Source organism: Haliotis rufescens, unplaced genomic scaffold (assembly GCF_023055435.1).
Source record: "Haliotis rufescens isolate VD_foot unplaced genomic scaffold, xgHalRufe1.0.p SCAF_5, whole genome shotgun sequence".
NCBI classification, from domain to species: Eukaryota; Metazoa; Mollusca; class Gastropoda; order Lepetellida; family Haliotidae; genus Haliotis; species Haliotis rufescens.
In genome coordinates this window covers 5,236-28,828 of record NW_025964223.1, presented here as the reverse complement: position 1 = coordinate 28,828, position 23,593 = coordinate 5,236, and the positions used below count along the sequence as shown (strand labels likewise).

The 23,593-nt window shown below is 41.9% G+C and overlaps 1 protein-coding gene across 1 annotated transcript; it reads right to left on the bottom strand.

The window, feature by feature from the left end:
- Nucleotides 1-13,838: 13,838 nt before the first annotated feature.
- LOC124125812 (excitatory amino acid transporter 1-like) lies at nt 13,839-23,159 on the bottom strand. Its single transcript, XM_048384584.1, has 5 exons — nt 22,984-23,159; nt 19,558-19,791; nt 17,649-17,843; nt 15,564-15,692; nt 13,839-13,980 (listed from the first exon to the last, which is right to left on the bottom strand). Exons 1-5 carry the CDS (start codon nt 23,157-23,159, stop codon nt 13,839-13,841), a joined length of 876 nt encoding a protein of 291 aa, XP_048240541.1.
- Nucleotides 23,160-23,593: the final 434 nt, after the last annotated feature.

Genomic DNA, 23,593 nt, shown 5'->3' with positions numbered 1-23,593 from the left:
AACAATAAAGTAACTATGACATCCTTGCAATTTGTTGCCTGTACGCAGAGAGAAAATTTAATGTATAATTGATCTTATTGTTTGCTAGTAGCATATTATTTGGGCTTTGCTGCGTCCTACCAAAATACGTTAAAATATGGGGTTTGCTGTTACCATGTCTGGCGCTCGGCATTAAGGGGCTAAAACAAGGACTGATCGGCTCGGAGTCAGTATACTGTGTCTGAGTGGGGTATTCATGTTAAACTGCGGCATGGTATCTCAGTGTGCTAGCACTATAAATCGGCATCAGTCCCGACTAGTACAAGCAGCCACACACACAAACACGCGTGCATGAACGTGGCTATAAAAGTGCAATAATCTTGGACGCGACGTTATATTAAAACCCATTTCACCTCACCAGACCCTCAATTACAAGAAAACCAGGCCTTGTTTCCTTAGGCAAAATATGAGACATACTCGGAAATGTATGAGTATGATCGGTCGTGTACAGTAACAGAGACATAACCTTTTTTATATTCGATTGTACATTATACGTTCAGTTCTTCCCTATTTTCAAATCATTACCTAATATTTCGTGAGGAAAAATGAATCCGGCTTTTTTAAGACTTAGTGTGTTTTTTACAATGCTACTGAAACCATTGCTTTACATGGCACGCACTTGCTTAACAGCCGATAATGAATAGCGAAAGCGATTCTATTAAGGGAAACAGATATATACTAGCGGAAAAAGTAACTGTGCTTCATATAGTGTGAATGTTGTTACTGAAAATATACAAAATAGTATTTGTTCATTCGTCTGATCAATGTTTTATCCTAACAATGTCATTGCCAGAACCCATAATGGTAACACTAGACATGGAGGCTCGCCCTCTAAGTTTGTTTGTTTTGTTTGTTTGTTGTTTAACGCCGCACTCAGCAATATTCCAGCTATATGACGGCGGTCTGTAAAATAATCGAGTCTGGACAAGACAATCCAGTGGTTGACATCATGAGCATCGATCCACGCAATTGAGATCGATGACATGTATCAACCAAGTCAGCGAGCCTGACCACCCGATCCCGTTAGTCGCCTCTTACAACAAGCATAGTCGCCTTTTACGGCAAACATGTGTTGCTGAAGACCTATTCTACCCCTGATCTTCACGGGTCTCGCCCTTTAAGAGCGGTGGTGTAACAACCATTTTAGTACATATTGGCAAGGCAGCTGCAGCACATTACAAGTTGTCAACCTACCTCGAGGGGTACATGGTGTGATGTGCCCTGTGTGTGAGCCAATGTATAGTGGTCAACCGACCTCGAGGAGTACATGGTGTGATGTGCCCTGTGTGTGAGCCAATGTATAGTGGTCAACCTACCTCGAGGGGTACATGGTGTGATGTGCCCTGTGTGTGAGCCAATGTATAGTGGTCAACCGACCTCGAGGAGTACATGGTGTGATGTGCCCTGTGTGTGAGCCAATGTATAGTGGTCAACCGACCTCGAGGAGTACATGGTGTGATGTGCCCTGTGTGTGAGCCAATGTATAGTGGTCAACCTACCTCGAGGGGTACATGGTGTGATGTGCCCTGTGTGTGAGCCAATGTATAGTGGTCAACCTACCTCGAGGGGTACATGGTGTGATGTGTCCTGTGTGTGAGCTAATGCACACAAGGTTCATCACACCTTATGCCCCGTGAGATCGGTTGATAACGAACAGGCCCGGAATATATGTCCGCCTTTTTACTGAGTTAGCCAAACTCGAAGCAGGAGGACGCAAACAAACCGAGTTACTTGCCTTTAACCAAGCATTCGGATAAACGTCGGTTCATTTCAACTTAACGATACTCGAGATATGGAAGTTACCTACGATGTGTTCTGATTGATTTCTCAATCTCATCCGAGACATCTTCTATGTGGGAGAGGTCTGGAGAAATAGCCGCCCATGGCAGTACGTTGTTACTTGTGTACAGAATGTTTAGCTAGTGGAATGTTCAGTTCGTTGTTACCTGTGTACAGTATGTTTAGCTAGTGGAATGTTCAGTTCGTTGTTGTCTATGTACAGTATGTTTAGCTAGTGGAATGTTCAGTTCGTTGTTGTCTATGTACAGTATGTTTAGCTAGTGGAATGTTCAGTTCGTTGTTGCCTATGTACAGTATGTTTAGTTAGTGGAATGTTCAGTTCGTTGTTGTCTGTGTACAGAATGTTTAGTTAGTGGAATGTTCAGTTCGTTGTTGTCTATGTACAGAATGTTTAGCTGGTGGAATGTTCAGTTCGAATTCGTTGTTGTATGTTGTGAACAGAATGTTTAGCTAGTGGAATGTTCAGTTCGTAGTTGCCTGTGTACAGAATGTTTAGCTAGTGGAAAGTTCAGTTCGTATTTGTCTATGTACAGAATGTTTAGCTAGTGGAATGTTTAGTTGATAGTTGCCTGTGTACAGAATGTTTAGCTAGTGGAATGTTCAGTTCGTTGTTGTCTGGGTAGAGAATGTTTAGCTAGTGGAATGTTCGGGTCGTTGTTGCCTGTGTAAGAATTATTAGCTAGTGGAAAGTTCAGTTTGTTGTTGTATATGTACAGAATGTTTAGCTGGTGGATTGTTCAGTTCGTTGTTGCCTGTGTACAGAATGTTTAGCTAATGGAATGTTCAGTTCGTTGTTGTCTATGTACAGAATGTTTAGCTGGTGGATTGTTCAGTTCGTTGTTGTCTGTGTATAGAATGTTTAGATAGTGGAATGTTCAGTTCGTACTTGCCTGTGTACAGTATGTTTAGCTGGTGGAATGTTCAGTTCGTTGTTGTCTGTGTATAGAATGTTTAGATAGTGGAATGTTCAGTTCGTTGTAGCCTATGTACAGTATATTTAGCTGGTGGAATGTTCAGATCGTTGTTGTCTATGTACAGTATGTTTAGCTTGTGCAATGATCAGTTCGTTGTTGTCTATGTACAGAATGTTTAAATAGTGGAATGTTCAGTTCGTACTTGCCTGTGTACAGAATGTTTAGCTAGTGGAATGTTCAGTTCGTTGTTACCTGTGTACAGTATGTTTAGCTAGTGGAATGTTCAGTTCGTTGTTGTCTATGTACAGAATGTTTAAATAGTGGAATGTTCAGTTCGTACTTGCCTGTGTACAGAATGTTTAGCTGGTGGAATGTTCAGTTCGTTGTTACCTGTGTACAGTATGTTTAGCTGGTGGAATGTTCAGTTCGTTGTTGCCTATGTACAGAATGTTTAGCTTGTGCAATGTTCAGTTCGTTGTTGTCTATGTACAGAATGTTTAGAAAGTGGAATGTTCAGTTCTTTGTTGTCTATGTACGGAATGTTTAGCTAGTGGAATGTTCAGTTCGTAGATGCCTGTGTACAGAATGGTGAGCTTGTGGAATGTTCAGTTCGTTATTGTCTATGTACAGCATGTTTAGCTAGTGGAATGTTTAGTTGATAGTTGCCTGTGTACATAATTTTTAGCTTGTTGAATGTTCAGTTCGCAGTTGTGTGTGTACAGTATGTTTAGCTTGTTGAATGTTCAGTTCACAGTTTTGTGTATACAGAATGTTTAGCTAGTGGAAAGTTCAGTTCGTTGTTGTCTATGTACAGAATGTTTAACTTGTGGAATGTTCAGTTTGTAGTTGCGTGTGTACAGTATGTTTAGCTAGTGGAATGTTCAGTTCGTTGTTGGCTATGTACAGCATGTTTAACTAGTGGAATGTTCAGTTCGTAGTTGCGTGTGTACAGAATGTTTAGCGTGTAGCATGTACAGTCCGTAGTTGTGTGTGTACAGTATGTTTAGCCAGTGGAATGTTCAGTGCGTTGTTGTCTGGGTAGAGAATGTTTAGAATATTTCAGTGGAATGTTCAGTTCTCTGCATTGACAATTTCGGATTTCACATTTAGCGCAAAAGTTTTAAAAAAACAATGGTTGGACATAATGATATCGGTTTGTCGGTGTTAGTCCATTCATTTGCATTAATATCGATTAAAGCTTTTACCCTTTTAGTTGTATATTTTACTGAACTGTTCGAAAGTATGATCGTGTAATCCGCTATCCATTCCATGCATTGTCCTAACACTTCATATCTTTCATTAATTATGTTGTATCAATATCGCATGTTATAAATGTAATGTTGTGTCGTACATGAACCTTATAGCCAATTACACATGATGTCATTGGACAATGTTATTCATCATAACACCTATTTGTAGTATCACATCCTATTCGCAGGCAGACTCATCATGGTGATGCGTAATTTTCATAATGTCATAGCTGATACATATGCCCCATGAATGTGTTAAATCAGATGTGAGCGAACAGTTTCCATTTTACAGAGAAATATCTATCTCGGGAAATCGTGTCCTTTTATTTCCTTTTCTTTTGTGCTCGTGTTGTATGACAAACAGTCACAATGAGCATGCACAAGGACAAGGATTTAGATACCACTTGATACGCAGTAGCGTGTATTCACGCACACGTGGTTCAGGCCTTGTTGTGGAAGGGGGCCGTGTTCGCGAAGATTTCCTAACTCACATATCTTGACACGAACTTGAGACCGTGTTATGGAACAGGGGTCATAACTATTGTCACCATCGTCCGCTGCATAATCCCGCATAACTTAACGTCAGATAAATCAGAGGTGTTGTGTGGCCCCGTGGCGTCATTCATGCCAACATCAAACCATCAGTCGAAGTATTCAAGCTCCTGGTGAGTGGATGGTGTACAGATGGTTGTTGTATATCAGAGAAAGTTATCCCTGTTGGGGTTCCAGGGTAATAAAAAGATCCCACCAACCTATGCTGGTCGTTAGAGGAGATCGTGTGATCAGGGTCGGTGGTTTGTGTCATCGTACCCCGACGGCGTGGACTGTTGCTCACGATGTCAGTCACGGGATTGCCTGGTTCAGACTCGATTATTTACAAGCCGTCGTCATGTAGCTGGAATATTGCTGAGTGCGGCGTTAAACAACAAACAAACAAACAAACAATATTCTACCCTGGACCTTCACGGGTCCATTACCTTTCTAAATCATGGAATAAAATGATCTTAGTGCTGGAGTGCAGATTTAACCACACACACAAAAACAAGAAAGAGAGTTATATTAAAAAACCTGTTCTCTTTGTTTGTTTGTTGTTCACCCCGCACTCACAAAAATTCCAGCTATATGACGGCGGTCTGTAAATAATCGAGGCTAGATCAGACAATCCAGTGATTGACATCATGAGTTTCGATCCACGCAAGTGGTATACGATGACATGCATCAATCAAGTCAGCGAGCCTGACCAGCCGATCCCGATAGTCGCCTTTTACGACAAGCATAGTCGCCTCTTACGACAAGCATTGGTTGCTGAAGACCTTTTCTATCCCGGACCTTCACGGGTCTATTGTATTGAGCACCAATAGCAGACATTTATAAACTCGTTTTCGTTTTCAAACAGAGTATGCCTCGCCTGATATTACAACGCACAGCCTCGTATCCCCAGCAAAACATCATCTGTCTTAATGATGAGTATGAGAGGAAAGTTGACTGAGTGCATCCGGTTTAAAGAAATGTTTAGTTGAATATTTTCTTGTATATAGATCTTGACCTTTTTCATGTTCACAGTACAAGTTTTTCAGTTTATTATATGTTTTATATGAAAAATGTTATATATGCAGCTCTATGCAGCTTAATCTTCATAAATGACTGCTCATATATGATGCATAGCTTGGATAAGTGTTTGGTTGTATTTGATAATAGTACAGTATGTATACATGCCATATCCTTGCATGGTTTTGTTTGAGTACTGTAATGCATATTTTTCTATATATTCTTTTAATAAAAAACAGTGTTTTACTGCCAGTGACGTGTCATGTTATAATTGGAAGGGCGGGAGACGATGAATACCATGTTCTTATTTACTTTCAAAACGCTATTAGTTCAAATAATGAGTTCAATTAGTTCAGGAGAAAATGTGAACATCAATACAAGGAATGTTTATTTATAGTTTTATGGTCCAATGGGGACGCTGCAGAAGTCCAGTGGCTACTGCGTTCGCTCGTCACGCCTAAGATCCAGGTTCAATTCCCCACATGGGTAAAATGTGTGAAGCCAATTTCTGGTGTCGCCGTGATATTGCTGGAATATTGCTACAGGCGGCGTAAAACCATACTCACTAACTATAGTTCAGCGAAGTCACACAAAGTAAAGGTTAATTATTATGGCTGCTTGCTGTTGCCTCCCTTGTGAAGCTGGCACGCCGTCACATATAAGAAAATATGTCCAAAGCGGCGTGAAACCCCACTGACTCACTTACTATTCAAACAAACAAACAGAACGTGAGGTAAATTCTTATACTAATTTACCATCTCATAAGCGCGTGGCCTAAACGTGGACACAGTCACGAAACACCAGCTGTGTCGCGGAAGAAATCAGGACACGGCACGAGACTTCAAAGTGGACGTCCATCCTTTAGTCATAACTACGGAATTAGTCTATGATTTAAATGTGAACGCCCAAACCCCTTTAGCTCATGTCGTGACGGAAGAGATTTATTCTGTGATGTCAAGGATGATTCTCCTTTAGTCACAATTGTGAAATTGGTTCATGATTTAAAGGCGAACGACCCACTTCTCAAGCTGTCCATGCAGCAAATGTGGTAATACAATGACTGTAAAAGATCACGTTAGCTGTGGTCAGTGTGGACAATCAGGTACAGAAGAACATCATTTATTTCATTGCCAAGCTGTGAATGAGTTTGGACAATGTTTCTTTGTCTCACACCCAACACGTTTTGGTGATGTTACTTGTACAGACAAATGTCAAGGAGTAATTAATAACTTTAAATTCATCACAGGCAGAGTTGTCCGTGAACTCCATGATACTTCATGATAATATTTGGAAACTTGTCAGTAGACAATTCTGTTCAATGTGACACTACATTGAAGTATCACTTTATTCTCGTAGGCTGATTTACCGGGATGATGCTTAATTCCTATACTTATCTCCTTATTTCCGATACTTACAGCCTCTCCTTGTTCCCTATACTTACAGCCTCTCCTTGTTCCCTATACTTACGGCCTCTCCTTGTTCCCTATACTTACAGCCTCTCCTTGTTCCCTATACTTACGGCCTCTCCTTGTTCCCTATACTTACAGCCTCTCCTTGTTCCCTATACTTACAGCCTCGCTTTATTTCCTATACTTACAGCCTCTCCTTATTTCCTATATTACAGCCCCTCCTTGTTCCCGATACTTACAGCCTCTCCTTGTTCCCTATACTTACAGCCTCTCCGCATTTCCAATACTCACAGCCTCTCCTTATTGCCAATACTTACAGCCTCTCCTTATTTCCTATACTTACAGCCTCTCCTTGTTCCCTATACTTACAGCCTCTCCTTGTTCCCTATACTTACAGCCTCTCCTTATTTCCTATACTCACAGCCTCTTCTTATTGCCAATACTTACAGCCTCTCCTTATTTCCTATACTTACAGCCTCTCCTTGTTCCCTATCCTTACAGCCTCTCCTTGTTCCCTATACTTGCAGCCTCTCCTTGTTCCCTATACTTGCAGCCTATACTGATTCCTATACTTACAGCCTCTCATTTCCTATATTCACAGCCTATACTTATTTCCTATACTTACAGCCTTTACTTTTTTCCTATACTTACAGCCTGCACTTTTTTCCTATAATCCCAGCCTATACTTATTTCCTATACTAATTTTCTATACTAACAGCCTATACATTTTACAGAGAAAAATATAAAACTGACTACGCAGAGAAATTCGGGAAATCGTTTCGTTTCATTTCCGCCTCTTTTGTGCTCGTGTTTCACAGTGTGTATAGACAAAGACAAGGATACAGAAACACTGGAAATGTGCAAGTTTCACATCATAATGACAGTTCATATCAGTAGCACACCAGGAAACAACGCGAGAAACACCATGAGGATCCGTCCTTGTATATGCCATTTGCGGCCGGGTTCGAATCCCGGTTCGCCCTGATTATGTTTCTAGGTTCGTCAGCACCATACCCGTGCTCGTGGGTTTCACCGAATTGGTAAACGTCTGATACCTGCATCACTTCGGGCTTTCCTCCCACATTTAGCTAACACGCCGCGATATAACTGGTAAACTGTTAAAGCGGCGTTAAACTCAACCCAACTACCCAACTCACTCACTAGCCTAGTGGTTAAAGCGTTCGGTCGTCACGCCAAAGACCAGGGTCACGATTCCTCACATTGGAACAATGTGTGAAGGCCCCCCGCCGTGATATTTCAAGACTATTGCTAAACAGGGCGTACAGCCATAATCACTAACTTCCGCCCGCATAACTCGATGTCAGATGAATCAGCTGCTTTGTGCGGTTCCGTGGTTTCTTGCATACTAACTTTGTCCCTGTGTGTCGAAGTTTTCAACCTGTTTGTTTCTTGGATGGTGTACTGGTTGCCGTTGATTGATGGATATACCAGAGGCAGTTATCCGTGGGGATTCGAATAGATTCTACAAACCTACCAATGCTGGTCGTAAGGTGATGCACGTGTGTGTGTGTGTGTGTCTGTGTGTGTGTGTGTGTGTGTGTGTGTGTGTGTGTGTGTGTGTGTGTGTGTGTGTGTGTGTGCTTTTACTAATGCCGGGCGGACGCTCGACCACAAGACCGCGGCGGCCTGCCTAAGAGGCGACTAAATGGATCGAGCGGTCAGTCTCGGTGACTTGGTTGATTGCGCGTCATCGTACTCCGACGGCGTGGATCGCTGCTCATGATATCAATCACTAGATTTCCTGGAAGCAGACTCGATTATGTACATATAGACAGTTAAATTATCAAAACAATAGAAATTGAATATTATTTAGCCAAGCCAATTTTATTGCGTATAAACATTAATAAATATAAACCTAATACGATAGTTCTTATCCTAATTTTGACGAGACCAGTGATCTCCGAAAAAAATGTTTTGTTTTCTTCACAAACTAGACTTATACAAGACAGCTAATAGTTATGTCCCACCCGATAATACAACCTCTTATCAGTAGATAAACATTATAAATGAGTAAGATATACATTTGTAAGTTGAAAATTGAATAAGGGCTCGAGATTTAAATAAATGTTTTTTGAGTTCAAGATCATAAGCATATTATTATTCATTGATGGTTCACATGTGACGCTTATCTTGGATTTATCTTTTGTTGTATTTGATAAGTGTGCAGCATCTTAAATGAATAGAGAACATGTCTTGCATTGTTGTTTGTTAATACGTTGTTAGTATAATGCATAGTTGTTACTATAATGCATAGTTGTCAATATAATGCATCGTTGTTACAATAATGCATCGTTGCAACTATAATGCATCGTTGTTACTAATAATGCATAGTTGTTACAATAATGCATCGATGTTACCATAATGCATAGTTGTTACTGTAATGCACAGTTGTTACTATAATGCATCATTGTTACTATAATGTATCGTTGTTACTAATAATGCATAGTTGTTACTAATAATGCATAGTTGTTACTATAATGCATCGTTGTTACAATAATCCATCGTTGTTATTATAATGCATCGTTGTTACAATAATACATCGTTGCTACTAATAATGCATAGATGTTACAATAATGCATTGTTGTTTGTTAATACGTTGTTACTAATAATGCATAGTTGTTACTAATAATGCATAGTTGTTACTATAATGCATCGTTGTTACAATAATCCATCGTTGTTACTATAATGCATCGTTGTTGCTAATATTGCATAGATGTTACAATAATGCATCGTTGTTACTAATAATGCATAGTTGTTACTAATAATGCATAGTTGTTACAATAATGCATCGTTATTACTAATAATGCATCGTTGTTACAATAATGCATCGATGTTACCATAATGCATAGTTGTTACTGTAATGCACAGTTGTTACTATAATGCATCGTTGTTACCATAATGCATAGTTGTTACTATAATGCACAGTTGTTACTATAACGCATCGTTGTTACTATAATGTATCGTTGTTACTAATAATGCATAGTTGTTACTAATAATGCATAGTTGTTACTATAATGCATCGTTGTTAAAATAATCCATCGTTGTTACTATAATGCATCGTTGTTACTAATAATGCATAGTTGTTACTATAATGCATCATTGTTACTATAATATATCGTTCTTACAATAATGCATCGTTGTTACAATAATGCATTGTTGTTACCATAATGCATAGTTGTTACTATAACGTATAGTTGTTACTATAATGCATCGTTGTTACTAATAATGCATCGTTATTACAATAATGCATCGTTGTTACTAATAATGCATCGTTGTGACTATAATGCATCGTTGTTACTATAATGCATCGTTGTTAGTAATAATGCATCTTTGTTACTATAATGCATTGTTGTTACTAATAATGCATCTTTGATAATATAATGCATAGGTGTTTCTATAATGTATCGTTGTTACTATAATGCATAATTGTTACTATAATGCATCGTTGTTGCTATAATGCATAGTTGTTACTATAATGCATAGTTGTTACTATAATGGATAGTTGTTACTATAATGCATCCTTGTTACAATAACGCATCGTTGTTACTATAATGCATCGTTGTTACTAATAATGCATAGTAAAAACAATAATGCTTCCTTGTTACTAATAATGCATAGTTGTTACTTTAATGCATCGTTATTACGATTCTGCATAGTTGTTACTATAATGCATAATTGTTACTATCATTCTTAGTTGTTACAATAATGAATCGTTGTTACTAATAATGCATCGTTGTTACTATAATGCATCGTTGTTACTAACAATGCATAGTTGTTACTATAATGCATTGTTGTTACTAATAATGCATAGTTGTTACAATAATGCATCGTTGTTACTAATAATGCATGGTTGTTACAATAATGCATCGTAATTACTATTCTGCATCGTTGTTGCTATAATGCATAGTTGTTACTATAATGCTTGAGTGTTACTGTAATTCTTAGTTGTTAATATAATGCATAGTTTCCTGAAAAAGTTTTCTTTTATCATAATGCTTTAATAAAAATACTGTTTTACTGCCACTGAAGTGTCATGTTACAATTTGAAGGAAGGGGAACTGTCAAATCCATATTATTATTTATTTTTCAAAACACTATCAGCTCACATAATTAGTTTAATTCATCAGTAGGAAATGTTAACAATACAACACATCGCCCTCACTCTCTCAGCCCAAGGACAACCTGACACAAAGTTAATTCTCCTACTTTTTGCTATTTCATGAGCGTATGACCTAAATGTGTACACAGTCACGTGCCACCGGTTGTGTCGCGGAAGAAAACAGGGCTCCGTTCCACAAAGCTGTCGTCGCGATAAGGAAACTCGTAACTACCATACTATAATAAAGACTTGCGACTGTCGTGGCGCTACGATCGCTTTGTAGAAGGGGACCCTGATCCTGAAACGTTAAAAATGAAAAAACCCACTCAGCATGACGGAAGCGACTTAGATTGTGTCGTCACCGGGCGTTTCTCATTTCGTCGTGAGTTGAAGGTGAACACCCCAACTCCCCAGCTCTTGTCGTGAGTTAAAAGTGAACACCCCAACTCTCCAGGTCTTGTCGTGAGTTGAAGGTGAACAACCAACTCCCCAGCTCTTGTCTTGAGTTAAAACTGAACACCCTAAGTCTCCAGGTCTTGTCGTGAGTTGAACGTGAACACCCCAACTCTCCAGGTCTTGTCGTGAGTTAAAGGTGAACACCCCAACTCCCCAGCCTGTTGTCTTGAGTTAAAACTGAACACCCTAAGTCTCCAGGTCTTGTCGTGAGTGAAAGGTGAACACCCCAACTCTCAAGTTCTTGTCGTGAGTGAAAGGTGAACACCCCAACTCTCCAGGTCTTGTCGTGAGTTAAAGGTGAACACCCCAACTCTCCAGGTCTTGTCGTGAGTTAAAGGTGAACACCCCAACTCTCCAGGTCTTGTCGTGAGTTAAAGGTGAACACCCCAACTCTCCCGCTCTTGTCGTGAGTTGAAGGTGAACACCCCAGCTCTCCAGGTCTTGTCGTGAGTTAAAGGTGAACACCCCAACTCTCCAGCTCTTGTCGTAGGAGACGACAGGCTAAATTAGATTGGTTGTCAGGCTCAGTGACTTGGTTGATTGCCTGTCATCGTTGCCCGACGTTGTGGGACGTTGGTTAATATCAATTACAGGCCTGCTGTAGCTTATAATAAACACACAAAACATAGAACGTTTCTGTTTGTTTTGTTTGTTGTTTAACAGCGCACTCAGCAATAGTCCAGCTATATGACGGCGGTCTGTAAATAATCGAGTCTGGACCAGACAATCCAGTGATTAACATCATGAGCATCGATCCGCGCAATTGGGATCGATGACATGTATCAACCAAGTCAGCAAGCCTGACCACCCGATCCCGTTAGCCTCTTACGACAAGCGTAGTCGCCTTTTACGGCAAGCATGGGTTGCTGAAGACCCATTCTACCCCGGATCTTCACGGGTCTGGTGTCTACCTGATGTCATACACTGGGTCTGTACTGCTTCACTCCATGGTACATGTTGTAGTAGGTCTCATCGTGTCATGATGACGACGTATCAATGTGGAAGAAGGCTGGCGGGGTTTACGTCATTCAGAACAGTCCTCCAAAATATATATTACCATTAAGTTGTCAACAGTTCTAGAGGGGCATATGGTGTGATGTACCCTGTGTGTGCGCATATGTACCCTGAGCCGTCAGGCTCACACACAGGGTACATCACACCATATGCCCCGAGAACGAATGATCTTACAGACATTCATTCAAGCAGGACCTTATATGTCCGCATTTTCACTGTGTTTGTAAACCTCGTAGCAGACGAGGGCGCAAACGAACCGAGTTACTTCCCTTTACCCCATACGCCTGCTAAACATCAGTTAATTTCAACTCATCGATACTTATTCGATACATAATATAAAATAATTGCCCTCTCCTTAACCAATCAGAGGCTAGTATTTTAATATAAGGTGGGATCCAAACATATGTCGCTCATACCTTAGGAAAGTAAGTCTCGATGTCATATAACCAGTCTTTGATTCAGTTATATTACAAACAGCATTCGCATCTTCATCACTAATTAAAAACCAATTGAGTTTGTTTTAAAGCCGCATCGAACGGCATTTCAATGGTATTTCAGATTGATGTGGAAAAAACCCCTGAGGTGATGCAGGTCTTAGACATTTACCACTTCGGTGAGACTCATGAGCACATGTAAAGTACTGACAAATCTAGAAACATAATTCAGGGCGGACCGCGATTCGAACCCACAAGGTTTTCAGCACGCTAAGGTGTGCAACTGTCTGAAGACGACTTGGCTCCCAATACACAATGTCTGAAGACGAGTCGGCTTCCATTACACAATGTCTGAAGACGACTTGGCTCCCATTACACAATGTCTGAAGACGACTCGGCTCCCATTACACAATGTCTGAAGACGACTTGGCTCCCATTACACAATGTCTGAAGACGACTTGGCTCCCATTACACAATGTCTGAAGACGACTTGGCTCCCATTACACAATGTCTGAACACGACTTGGCTCCCATTACACAATGTCTGAAGACGACTTGGCTCCCATTACACAATGTCTGAAAACGACTGGGCTCCCATTACACAATGTCTGAAGACGACTTGGCTCCCATTACACAATGTCTGAAGACGACTTGGCTCCTATTACACAATGTCTCTAAGACGACTTGGCTCCTATTACACAATGTCTGAAGACGACTTGGCTCCCATTACACAATGTCTGAAGATGACTTGGCTCCCATTACACAATGTCTGAAGACGACTTGGCTCCCTTTACACAATGTCTCTAAGACGACTTGGCTCCCATTACACAATGTCTGAAGACGACTGGGCTCCCATTACACAATGTCTGCGTGATCTATCAAGTTCTCTTCCTGCTCCCTGTGTACAGCTCCAGCACCTTGTCGGGGGAAGTAGTGAGCAAGGGGGGCCGCCGCCACACAGTCTCCGCTTATATTCACCATGGTGATGACACGGCCCCTGGAAAAGTGAATCAGGGAGTATGGTTTTACGCCACTTTTAACAATATACCAGCAATATCCCGGCGGGATACACCAAAAATGGACTTGGAACATTGTAACATTGTGGGAAACCGAACCCGGAACGGACGATCGAACGCTTTAACCACAAGGCTACCCACCTCCCAATAGAAAGACGTACATACAGTGTATTATAGGGATATGGGGTAGCCGGGTCTTTGTCGTCACGCCGAAGGCCCTGGGTCCAATCCCCACATTTTGGAATGAATGACTTTCTTTATCTCCTTTAGAATTTACATCCGAAGATTTCAATATCTCTGATATTTCTCAGAGGAAATGCATAGTGATAGTATTTATTATTAACGCACGATATATAAATATAAATTCATTGTCAGCTATGTACCAAAGTGAATGCTATTTCGATACAACAGATGTAAATAAAGTAGAAACTAATGAATGTGATTATATAAAATGGCCTAGGGACCAGTCTTTGAATTGGTCTAGTCCCCCGGGAGCTTCAGAGCGGGACACATACGGGGACGATATACGGACAATAATGTGACACAGAAATCGTGGCGGAGAGTACATGGTCGAATACGGGGATGACAAACCAGTGGTTGAAAGCAAGAACAACTATAAACACTTGTCGGGAACAATTAACCAATATGCATTCAGTCACATAATGTTACAACCCACGTGTTGTCAGCTCATGGTATTATAAGCCTATTGCGGTCAGGAAGTCCCACAGAGTCGAAACTGAAGACACAGTGGAATGTGCTACACTGCACCAGTTTTGGGGGCCGTTTATCAAAGAGATCGTTGAGTTACCACAGTCGCAGTGCTACGTTAAAGTTTTGGAGTTACGACCAATGAGGCACTAAGATCGCTTTGTGAAGCCGGGCGCTCGAATGAGTGAGTGAGTGATGATGATGTTACAACGCTTTAATAACATGTCGCAGATAGCATGAGTGTGTGTTAGTTAGGTTTAACGCCGCTTTAAACAGTATTCCAGTTATATCATGGCGTGTCAGCTTAATGTGTGAGGAAAGCTCGAAGTGATGCAGGTCTCTGATATTTACCACTTCGGTGAAACCAACGAGCACGGGTATGGTGCTGACAAACCTAGAAACATAATCGGGGCGAACCGGGATTTGAACCCGCAATCATAGGTTTCTGGCATGTCCAAGGGACACAACCCTGCACAGTGAATCGCGGCGTCTTAAACGACTGGGCCACCCGTGCCCCCGCGGATAGCATGAATTGAGCAATTTGAAACATCAATGCAGGAATTGAAGTTCATAAATGGAAGAAAAAAGGATGCTGGAACAGTTTAATGTTTACTCATTCAATAAATACGCAAATATACACGCTCTGGGACAGTGATGACTTGGCATAACACCACTGCCACAGGACTCCGGAATGCATTTTGGAATTACGGAAACATTTCAAAGGTACAAGCATTTGGCAAGTTTATAACATTAAAAACATGATATAAATCACCCGATATACCGAGCATTAAAACGTGATGTTATGATACGTATCATGGAAAGAATTAACCCAAATTCACCGATTTACAGGTAATACCGCGCACCCTTACTATCTAATAAGGACTTACAGGAGCCAGACAACGGGCAGGACATGACCACAAACAGCGTTACAAAGCCGCCCCCGGGGATCCCTGCCGAGCCAACGCTGGTCAAAGTTGTACACAAGCTGAAAAGGATGAAAGGGTATGATTAAGTAAGATATGCTTATTGTAATATAAATTTTACATAGCTGTACATATGGGCAAGTCTTTGTTTGTTTGTTGTTTAACGCCGCACTCAGCAATATTCCAGCTATATGACGGCGGTCTGTAAATAATCGAGTCTGGACCAGACAATCCAGTGATTGATAACATGAGCATCTATCCACGCAATTGGGATCGATGACATGCATCAACCAAGTCAGCGAGCCTGACCACCCGATCCCGTTAGTCGCCTCTTACGACAAGCCTAGTCGCTTTTTACGGCAAGCATGGGTTGCTGAAGATCTATTCTAACCCGAATCTTCACGGGACTTTGGACATGTCGGCCCGTTGGCAGGGGCAGGGATGTTACGGCTGTGTCACGTTAACGCCGTTTAAAAACCTATCACCGTATTACCCTATATTGAATTAGGTTCCTGACAACCTCGGGTAAACAGCTCATCTTCCGAATCCAGTTTAGAAGCGGTTCTCTTCCAGACCAAGGTTTTCAAATGGGTCTCTTCTACAATTGCTTAGAGGTTGTACTTTTCAAGTGTAATACCTTGGTTTCACAAATTACGTTTTATGAACTTGTCTCTTGATGTGAACACATTTGTGTTCGGTAATTGGTTAAAAGTCACAATTTCTTTTCACATGAAAATTCCATGACGTGAAATCGAACCTGCTACCTCACATATCGTGTTAAGTTGACGAGGCAGGTGAAGAGTTATTCAAATTATCATGTCATGACTCCTGGCTCGTTCATGCTGCACGTGTTTTTCTCTCGCACGGTTTTAGCGAATTCCTTTAATACCGCGATACACTGTATTATTTCTCTATAAGGTATGTCGATGTTTTCTCATCTTGTTCTGGTATTTCTTGCATTGAGAACATTGCATTGACGGTTCATAAGTTGTATAAAACTCGCCTCCTCGTCGTGATTTATCCTATACGTAAATGTTAACGTGACTGCTGCCATGAGGTTTTGGTTACAGGAGAGGGTACAGAAATTAAAGGTTATGATGCCTGTGTTTTTACAAGTGAGTGAGTGAGTGAGTGAGTGAGTGAGTGACGCTTTTAACAGTATTCCAATTCAATCACGGCGTGTCAGCTCAATGTGGGAGGAAAGCCCGAATTGATGCAGGTCTCAGACGTTTACCACTTCGGTGAAACCCACGAGCACGGGTATGGTGCTGACAACCCTAAAAACATAATCGCGGCGAACCGGGATTCAAACCCACATTCATAGGTTTCTGGCGTGACCAAGGGACAGAACTCTGCACAGCGAATCACTGCGCCTTAGACGATAGCGGCCAAAAGATGTGATGTTGAAGAAATCGATCTGATAGTATGGGTCTTCTGTATCGTTTCTGACCACAAAACCGAGTTTTCCACTTGCACTTTCAAAACACGAACAACAGGTCCTAGCAAAACCGCTCAAACATATTATTTAAGGATTATGACTTATGCCTAACAGCGAGTCGTTAACAGATGATAGCTTAACAATCATAACATGCAAAATGAAACAAAATACATGTTTCTATTTCGGTTGGAACACTAGCAACGTTTTCTTGTCAAGGGCCGTTAATTTATATGGCGTGCGTGCGTGCGTGTTTCTTAGTTATGATCAGGATTTAGCCAGGAATTCGTCTTCGATTGTGCACCATACTACATGTACATATCCCACTTCTTCAGTCCACTGGGATGTCGGGTAGCCTAGTGGTTAAAGCGTTCGCTCGTCACGCCGAAGATTCCTGACATGGGTACAATGTGTGAAGCCTATTCTGGTGTCCCCAGCCGTAATATAGCTGGAATATTGCTAAAAGCGTCATAAAACCATACTCACTCACTTACTCTCTCTACATGACACTAATTCGTATAAGTTACATTTAAAGCATCATTTGACATTTTTTTAACTAATTGTTTGTAACTCAGTTAAATACCAGATAATGAAGAAGTCGATGACGTTTAGCGGTATCGCATTCAGTTGTGCGATGAAGACGACGGTGACGACTTGGAAGATGGCGGTGCCGTCCATGTTGATGGTGACCCCTATCGGCAGCACAAAGCGGCAGATGGTCCGGTCAATCTTCAAGTTGTCTTCACAGCAGCGGACGGTCACCGGAAGTGTAGCAGCGCTGTTATAAACAAAGTTCATCATGAATATACAATGCCGTTTAGAAAAGGTCAAATGTAAAGTGAGTGAGTGAGCTATGTTTAACGCCGCTTTTAAGAGTATTCCAGTTATATAACGGCGTGTCAGCTTACTGTGGGAGGAAAGCCCGAAGTGATGCAGGTCTCAGACGTTTACCACTTCGGTGAAACCCACGAGCACGGGTATGGTGCTGACAAACCTAGAAACATAATCGGGGGGAACCGGGATTCGAACCAACAATCATAGGTTTCTGGCGTGCCTAAGAGACGCAACTCTGCACAGCGAATTGCGGCGCATTATTGGAATGGCCCAACAGGGAGTGACGCACGCCGTCATTGGCAGAATGTTTGGATGCGCCAGTATAACCGTTACCAGGTTAATGCAAAGGTTACGTCAGATGGGCCGGACAACAGACAGGCCGAGAAGCGGAAGACCACGGGTGACCAGGACCATCTAAGACCGCTACATCGGGACAATTCACCTCCGAAACCGCTTCGGCACGGCGACGTTAACTGCAGTTACGGCACTCTGGCACAGGATCAGTCGACAAACCGTGTACAGGAGATTACGAGCCCATGGTATTAAAGCACATTGACCCTACCAAGGAATCTTGTTGACACCCCCTTAACACAACGCGAACATTCTGGTTTTACCATGGCCGCCTTGCTCGCCTGACATGAACCCAATTGAATTTTTGTGGGTTAGTTGTTTAACGCCGCACTTAGCAATATTCCAGCTATATGACAGCAGTCTGTAAATAATAGAGTCTGGAGCAGACAATCCAGTGATTGATATGGGCATCGATCCACGCAATTAGGATCGATGACATGTATCAACCAAGTCAGCGAGACTGACCACCCGATCCTGTTAGTCGCCTTTTACGACAAGCATAGTCACCTTTTACGGCAAGCATGGGTTGCTGAAAACCTATTCTACCCCGGAATCTTCACGGGTCTAAACAAATTTGTGGGACCACCTCGATCGCCAAGTCACCCAGTTGCTCCGGTCAACCGCCAGGAAGTTGTGCAATGCCTCCTTGCCGAATGGCAACGCATCCCCTCCCCCGCATCCCCTCCCCCCACAAAAAAAACAAAACAACACACACACCCCAATATCATCCGACGTTTGACGTCATGGTCCGTCGACGTGTTCTGGCGTGAATTAATGCTCAAGGTGGACATACCCGATATTAACGTGACATTATGATGAGTATTCTGACATTTTACACACATGCCTTGTCAGCTGTTATGACTGTGACTTTCATTGATGACCCCACGCGTCTTTGACTGCCTGCCCGTCTGCTTGTTAACGTTTGATTGTAATCCTATCCGGGATTCAAACCCGTGCTGCCAGAGTGAGGCACCTGATCGCAAGCACACAAAGTCAGCGATCAAACCAACTCAGCCATTTTCGGCCATGGGAGCCGTGCCAAGTTACACTTGCCAGAGGGTTACACAAAGTACGTGATCTAGACAACCAAACCTCCGAGGTTGAAACCACCGACTTTGAGTGCTCGCGTTTAGGTGCATCACTTTAGCAGTGTGGCTTCGAATCCCGAATTGGACTTAACCCCCCAAAAGGACTAGAATCTGTACTTTACTAAGAACGTGTTATCCCAACTATAACATTTGTCACATTTGACCACTTTCTGAATGGCATTGTGCGTTGATATTCTTATAATTACGATGCAAACACACCTTGAATTTGTTCCGACTGCAGTGACCAGAGCCTGTAGTATTCCACGAGTGATCCTGTAGGGGTTCCTTCTGGTGAGCGCTAAGTAGATGAGGGGAAGGACGATAGCGGAGTGGACAGCGTACCCGACAAGGTTGGTGATCATGTACATGCCAAGCTGACGACCTGTGGTCAGCAAGTCTTCCACAGCCAGGATCTTGGACATTGTGAGGAACAGGATCCCTATAGGCGAATACCTGGGTAGAGATATTACTCCACTGTGCAAACATGTCCGCTTCAAGTAAGCCATACGAAACACTTACATATAAATGGCTAAAAGAAATGCAATATGAAAGAATACATTATAAAATGACCATATTTCACGTATTTCTTAATCATTACTTCAGAAAATCTTATATTATTTCATTTCATGTTAATGTGTTTGTTTTTATTGTCACAGTGTTCTTATTTAGGTCTCTGTGTCTATTTGTTTGTTTGTTTGTTTGTTGTTTAACTCCGCACCCAGCAATATTCCAGCTATATGATGGCGGTCTGTAAATAATCGAGTCTCGACCAGACAATCCAGTGATTGATATCATGAGCATCGATCTGCGCAATTGGGATACGATTACATGCATCAACCAAGTCAACGAGTCTGACCACCCGATCCCGTTTGTCGCCTTTTGCATATCATGTGTTATTGAGATTGCATATTGCTTGTTGGCACTGGTTCTCGATCCTGTTTGCGGGCATGAACACATTTCTTAAAAAGCATTTGTAACTTCGTACTTGCATGTTGTTGTTTTTATCATATCACATATCAGAAGCTATTAGCATTTAGCTAACATATATGACGTAACCTGTATTCCATACGTACCAAATAACAAGCGTAACCATTGTCATGGTGATGTCATTGAGCGAGGTAAAGAATCTTAGCATCACTTCACCGGCCTTTCCTAGTCTTCCCAAACAGAGCCCGAACACGACACAGTACGCCAGTATACCTGTTGAACAGAGCACGAGCAGTCAGCGAGCGAGTGTTGTTTCAGGCCGCGGATATGTAACTGTACATAATCGAGTATGGGAAAAAACAACGGTTGACAGCATGATCAACGATCAGTGAGCGAGTGAGTGTTGTTTCAATCCGCGGATATATCACTGTGTATAATCCTATCATAATCGATGTAACTGTCATCAACCAGTGTTTTAAAGCCAACTCAGGTCCGAGTATTTTATAATATTGGCTAGCATCGACACTACCACCAGTGGCTAAAGTGATGACGTAAATCCTGCTGGGTATCATGCAGGAAGCAGAGTTACTGATCCCCAGCGAGGTGGGCTAGCTTTGGTTACTGTTGCCTATAGCCCGTGTTTTAAAACTGTATACATCATATTGTTATGGTCAAATATGTTTCATAACTTGTTTTTAAATATAACTTTGCATAAATGACTTTATTGTTAATATATTAACTTGGTCTCGTCGCTCTATGGCTGGAATAATGCCGGTGCGACGTTAAATTTTAACTCACTCACTCACCCCTGATGTGACGAAATACTACTACCATTGCAAATTCATTAAAAACCAAAGTCAGCTTGATCTTTCTTCAGCTATGTTTCTGAAGCAAAGCGACTCGGTCTACATCATCAAGTAATTTAAAGACTGGTTCCAAATGTTTGAAACATTGAAATATTATAAAATAAATTACACAAGTAGTGAGAAAACATTTAGTTTTCCCCCGACTGCTCTCCTACTGGTTAACACGCCGTGATATAACCGAGATATTGTTCAAAGTGGCGATAAACTAAACGAATTCCCAAAGTCAGTGTCTGTTTAAAGTAAATGTTCTCTCACCGATTGTGTCCATCCCTGTCACATAAACACTCTTCTGTTCCCAGTGTGCCGGCCTCTGTGGCCTCAGTCCGGTGGTATTGGGGGTTAGTATATCCTCCAAAGAAGCATTTCTTCCAGGTCCCTGTACGACATGGGAATTATTCACGACACTTCTGTCCATGTAAACATACTTTGTCCCTGTTTGCTGAATGGCTGCCTGTACGATATTTTCCCGGACGACGTTCCTGAAAAAGATTTCCGAGTACTTTAACATGTTTCTTGTCTAAGTTAAAGTGTTTCACAAAGTTAAAAATATGAAAGATAATCATTGATGATACTAAACAGTGTAATACCAATATCAAATACCTATTTGTGAAAAAAAGTCATGATTTTACGTGGCTTCGACCACTTTAAATACACTTTTTTACAGATTTCAGTGGTAGCCCTACAGTCAGATCTGTTTGTTTGTTGTTTAACGCCGCACCCAGCAATATTCCAGCTATATGACGGCGGTCTGTAAATAATCGAGTCTCGACCAGACAATCCAGTGATTGATATCATGAGCATCGATCTGCGCAATTGGGATACGATTACATGCATCAACCAAGTGAACGAGTCTGACCACCCGATCCCGTTTGTCGCCTTTTGCATATCATGTGTTATTGAGATTGCATATTGCTTGTTGACACTGGTACTCGATCCTGTTTGCGGGCATGAACACATTTCTTCAAAAACATCAGTAGCTTAGTAGTTGCATGTTGTTATTTTTATCAGCCTAGTTAACATATATGACGTAACCTGTATTCCATACGTACCAAATAACAAGCGTAACCATTGTCATGGTGATGTCATTGAGCGAGGTAAAGAATCTTAGCATCACTTCACCGGCCTTTCCTAGTCTTCCCAAACAGAGCCCGAACACGACACAGTACGCCAGTATACCTGTTGAACAGAGCACGAGCAGTCAGCGAGCGAGTGTTGTGTCACGCCGCGGATATATAACTGTATTTAATCGAGCCTGGGAAGAAAAACAGTGGTTGACAGCATGAGCAGCTATCAGTGAGCGAGCGATTGTTGTGTCACGCCGCGGATATATAACTGTATTTAATCGAGCCTGGGAAGAAAAACAGTGGTTGACAGCATGAGCAAGAATCAGTGAGCGAGTGAGTGTTGTTTTACGCCGCGGACATATCACTGTGTATAATCGAGTATGGGGGAAAACAGTGGTTGATAACATGAGCAACTGTTTGTGACAAAGCGTCAGCCAGCGACAACACGACCCTCATCTTAGTTGGTTGGTTGTTGGTTGGTTTGTTGTTTAACGTCGCACTCGGCAATATTCCAGCTATATGACGGGCGTCTGTAAATAATCGAGTATGGACCAGACAATCCAGTGATTAGTATCATGAGCATCGATCCACGCAATTGGGATACGATGACATGCATCAACCAAGTTAGCGAGCCTGACCACCCGATCCCGTTAGTCGCCTCTTACGACAAGCATAGTCGCCTTTTACGGCAAGAGTGGTTTGTGAAATAACTGAAAATAATTTCACACATACCCAGGACCCAATAGGCATATTACATATTTGGCAATTGCGTTGATATGAAATGAAACCTGAGGAGATCCAGAAAAGCATCCCTGGGAGAGAGATGGGGAGCTGCTCCAGCCTCCTGTGTGGTGGACTGCATCATGTTTCCCCGTCCCGATCTGATGGCGAGGACGAGGGTGAGGCCGACAACCAGGGCCACGACGGTGGTGCTGATGTAGTAGGCGAGCGTCACGACACCCATTTTACCAGCTGACTTGCCATCCAGATTTGCGATTCCTTGAACATCAACATCGTAACAAATATGGCCCAGGTCCTTACGACAACGATTCAAAACACAGGAGTAACAAGCATGAAATACTCTTATCCCCCGCCAATATGACATGTCTGGTTGTGTGCAATGCATTAGCTCCTGTTAACTATGTTCACTGGACCTTTTTGTAAAGGGCCTAATTGGAGCACTAAAAAAGTTAATACTTCTGTTGATTTGCCATCTGAAGTTTATGATAGAATACGTAACTGTCTACCCTGTGTCTACCGTGTGTCTGCCGTGTCTACCGTGTGTCTTCCGTGTGTCTACCGTGTGTCTTCCGTGTGTCTACCGTGTGTCTACCGTGTGTCTACCGTGTGTCTTCCGTGTGACTACCGTGTGTCTGCCGTGTGTCTACCGTGTGTCTT

Bases quoted from the DNA above. Each gene is read 5' to 3' on its own strand.
- LOC124125812 (XM_048384584.1), bottom strand. From the start codon at position 23,159: ATGGGTGTCGTGACGCTCGCCTACTACATCAGCACCACCGTCGTGGCC. The intron at 15,693-17,648 runs GTATTTAACTGA...CATCCTTTTCAG, and splicing joins ATCGACTTCTTCATTATCTG to CTTGTGTACAACTTTGACCA. The intron at 13,981-15,563 runs GTATTACCTGTA...TCACTTTTCCAG, and splicing joins TTAGATAGTAAGGGTGCGCG to GGGCCGTGTCATCACCATGG.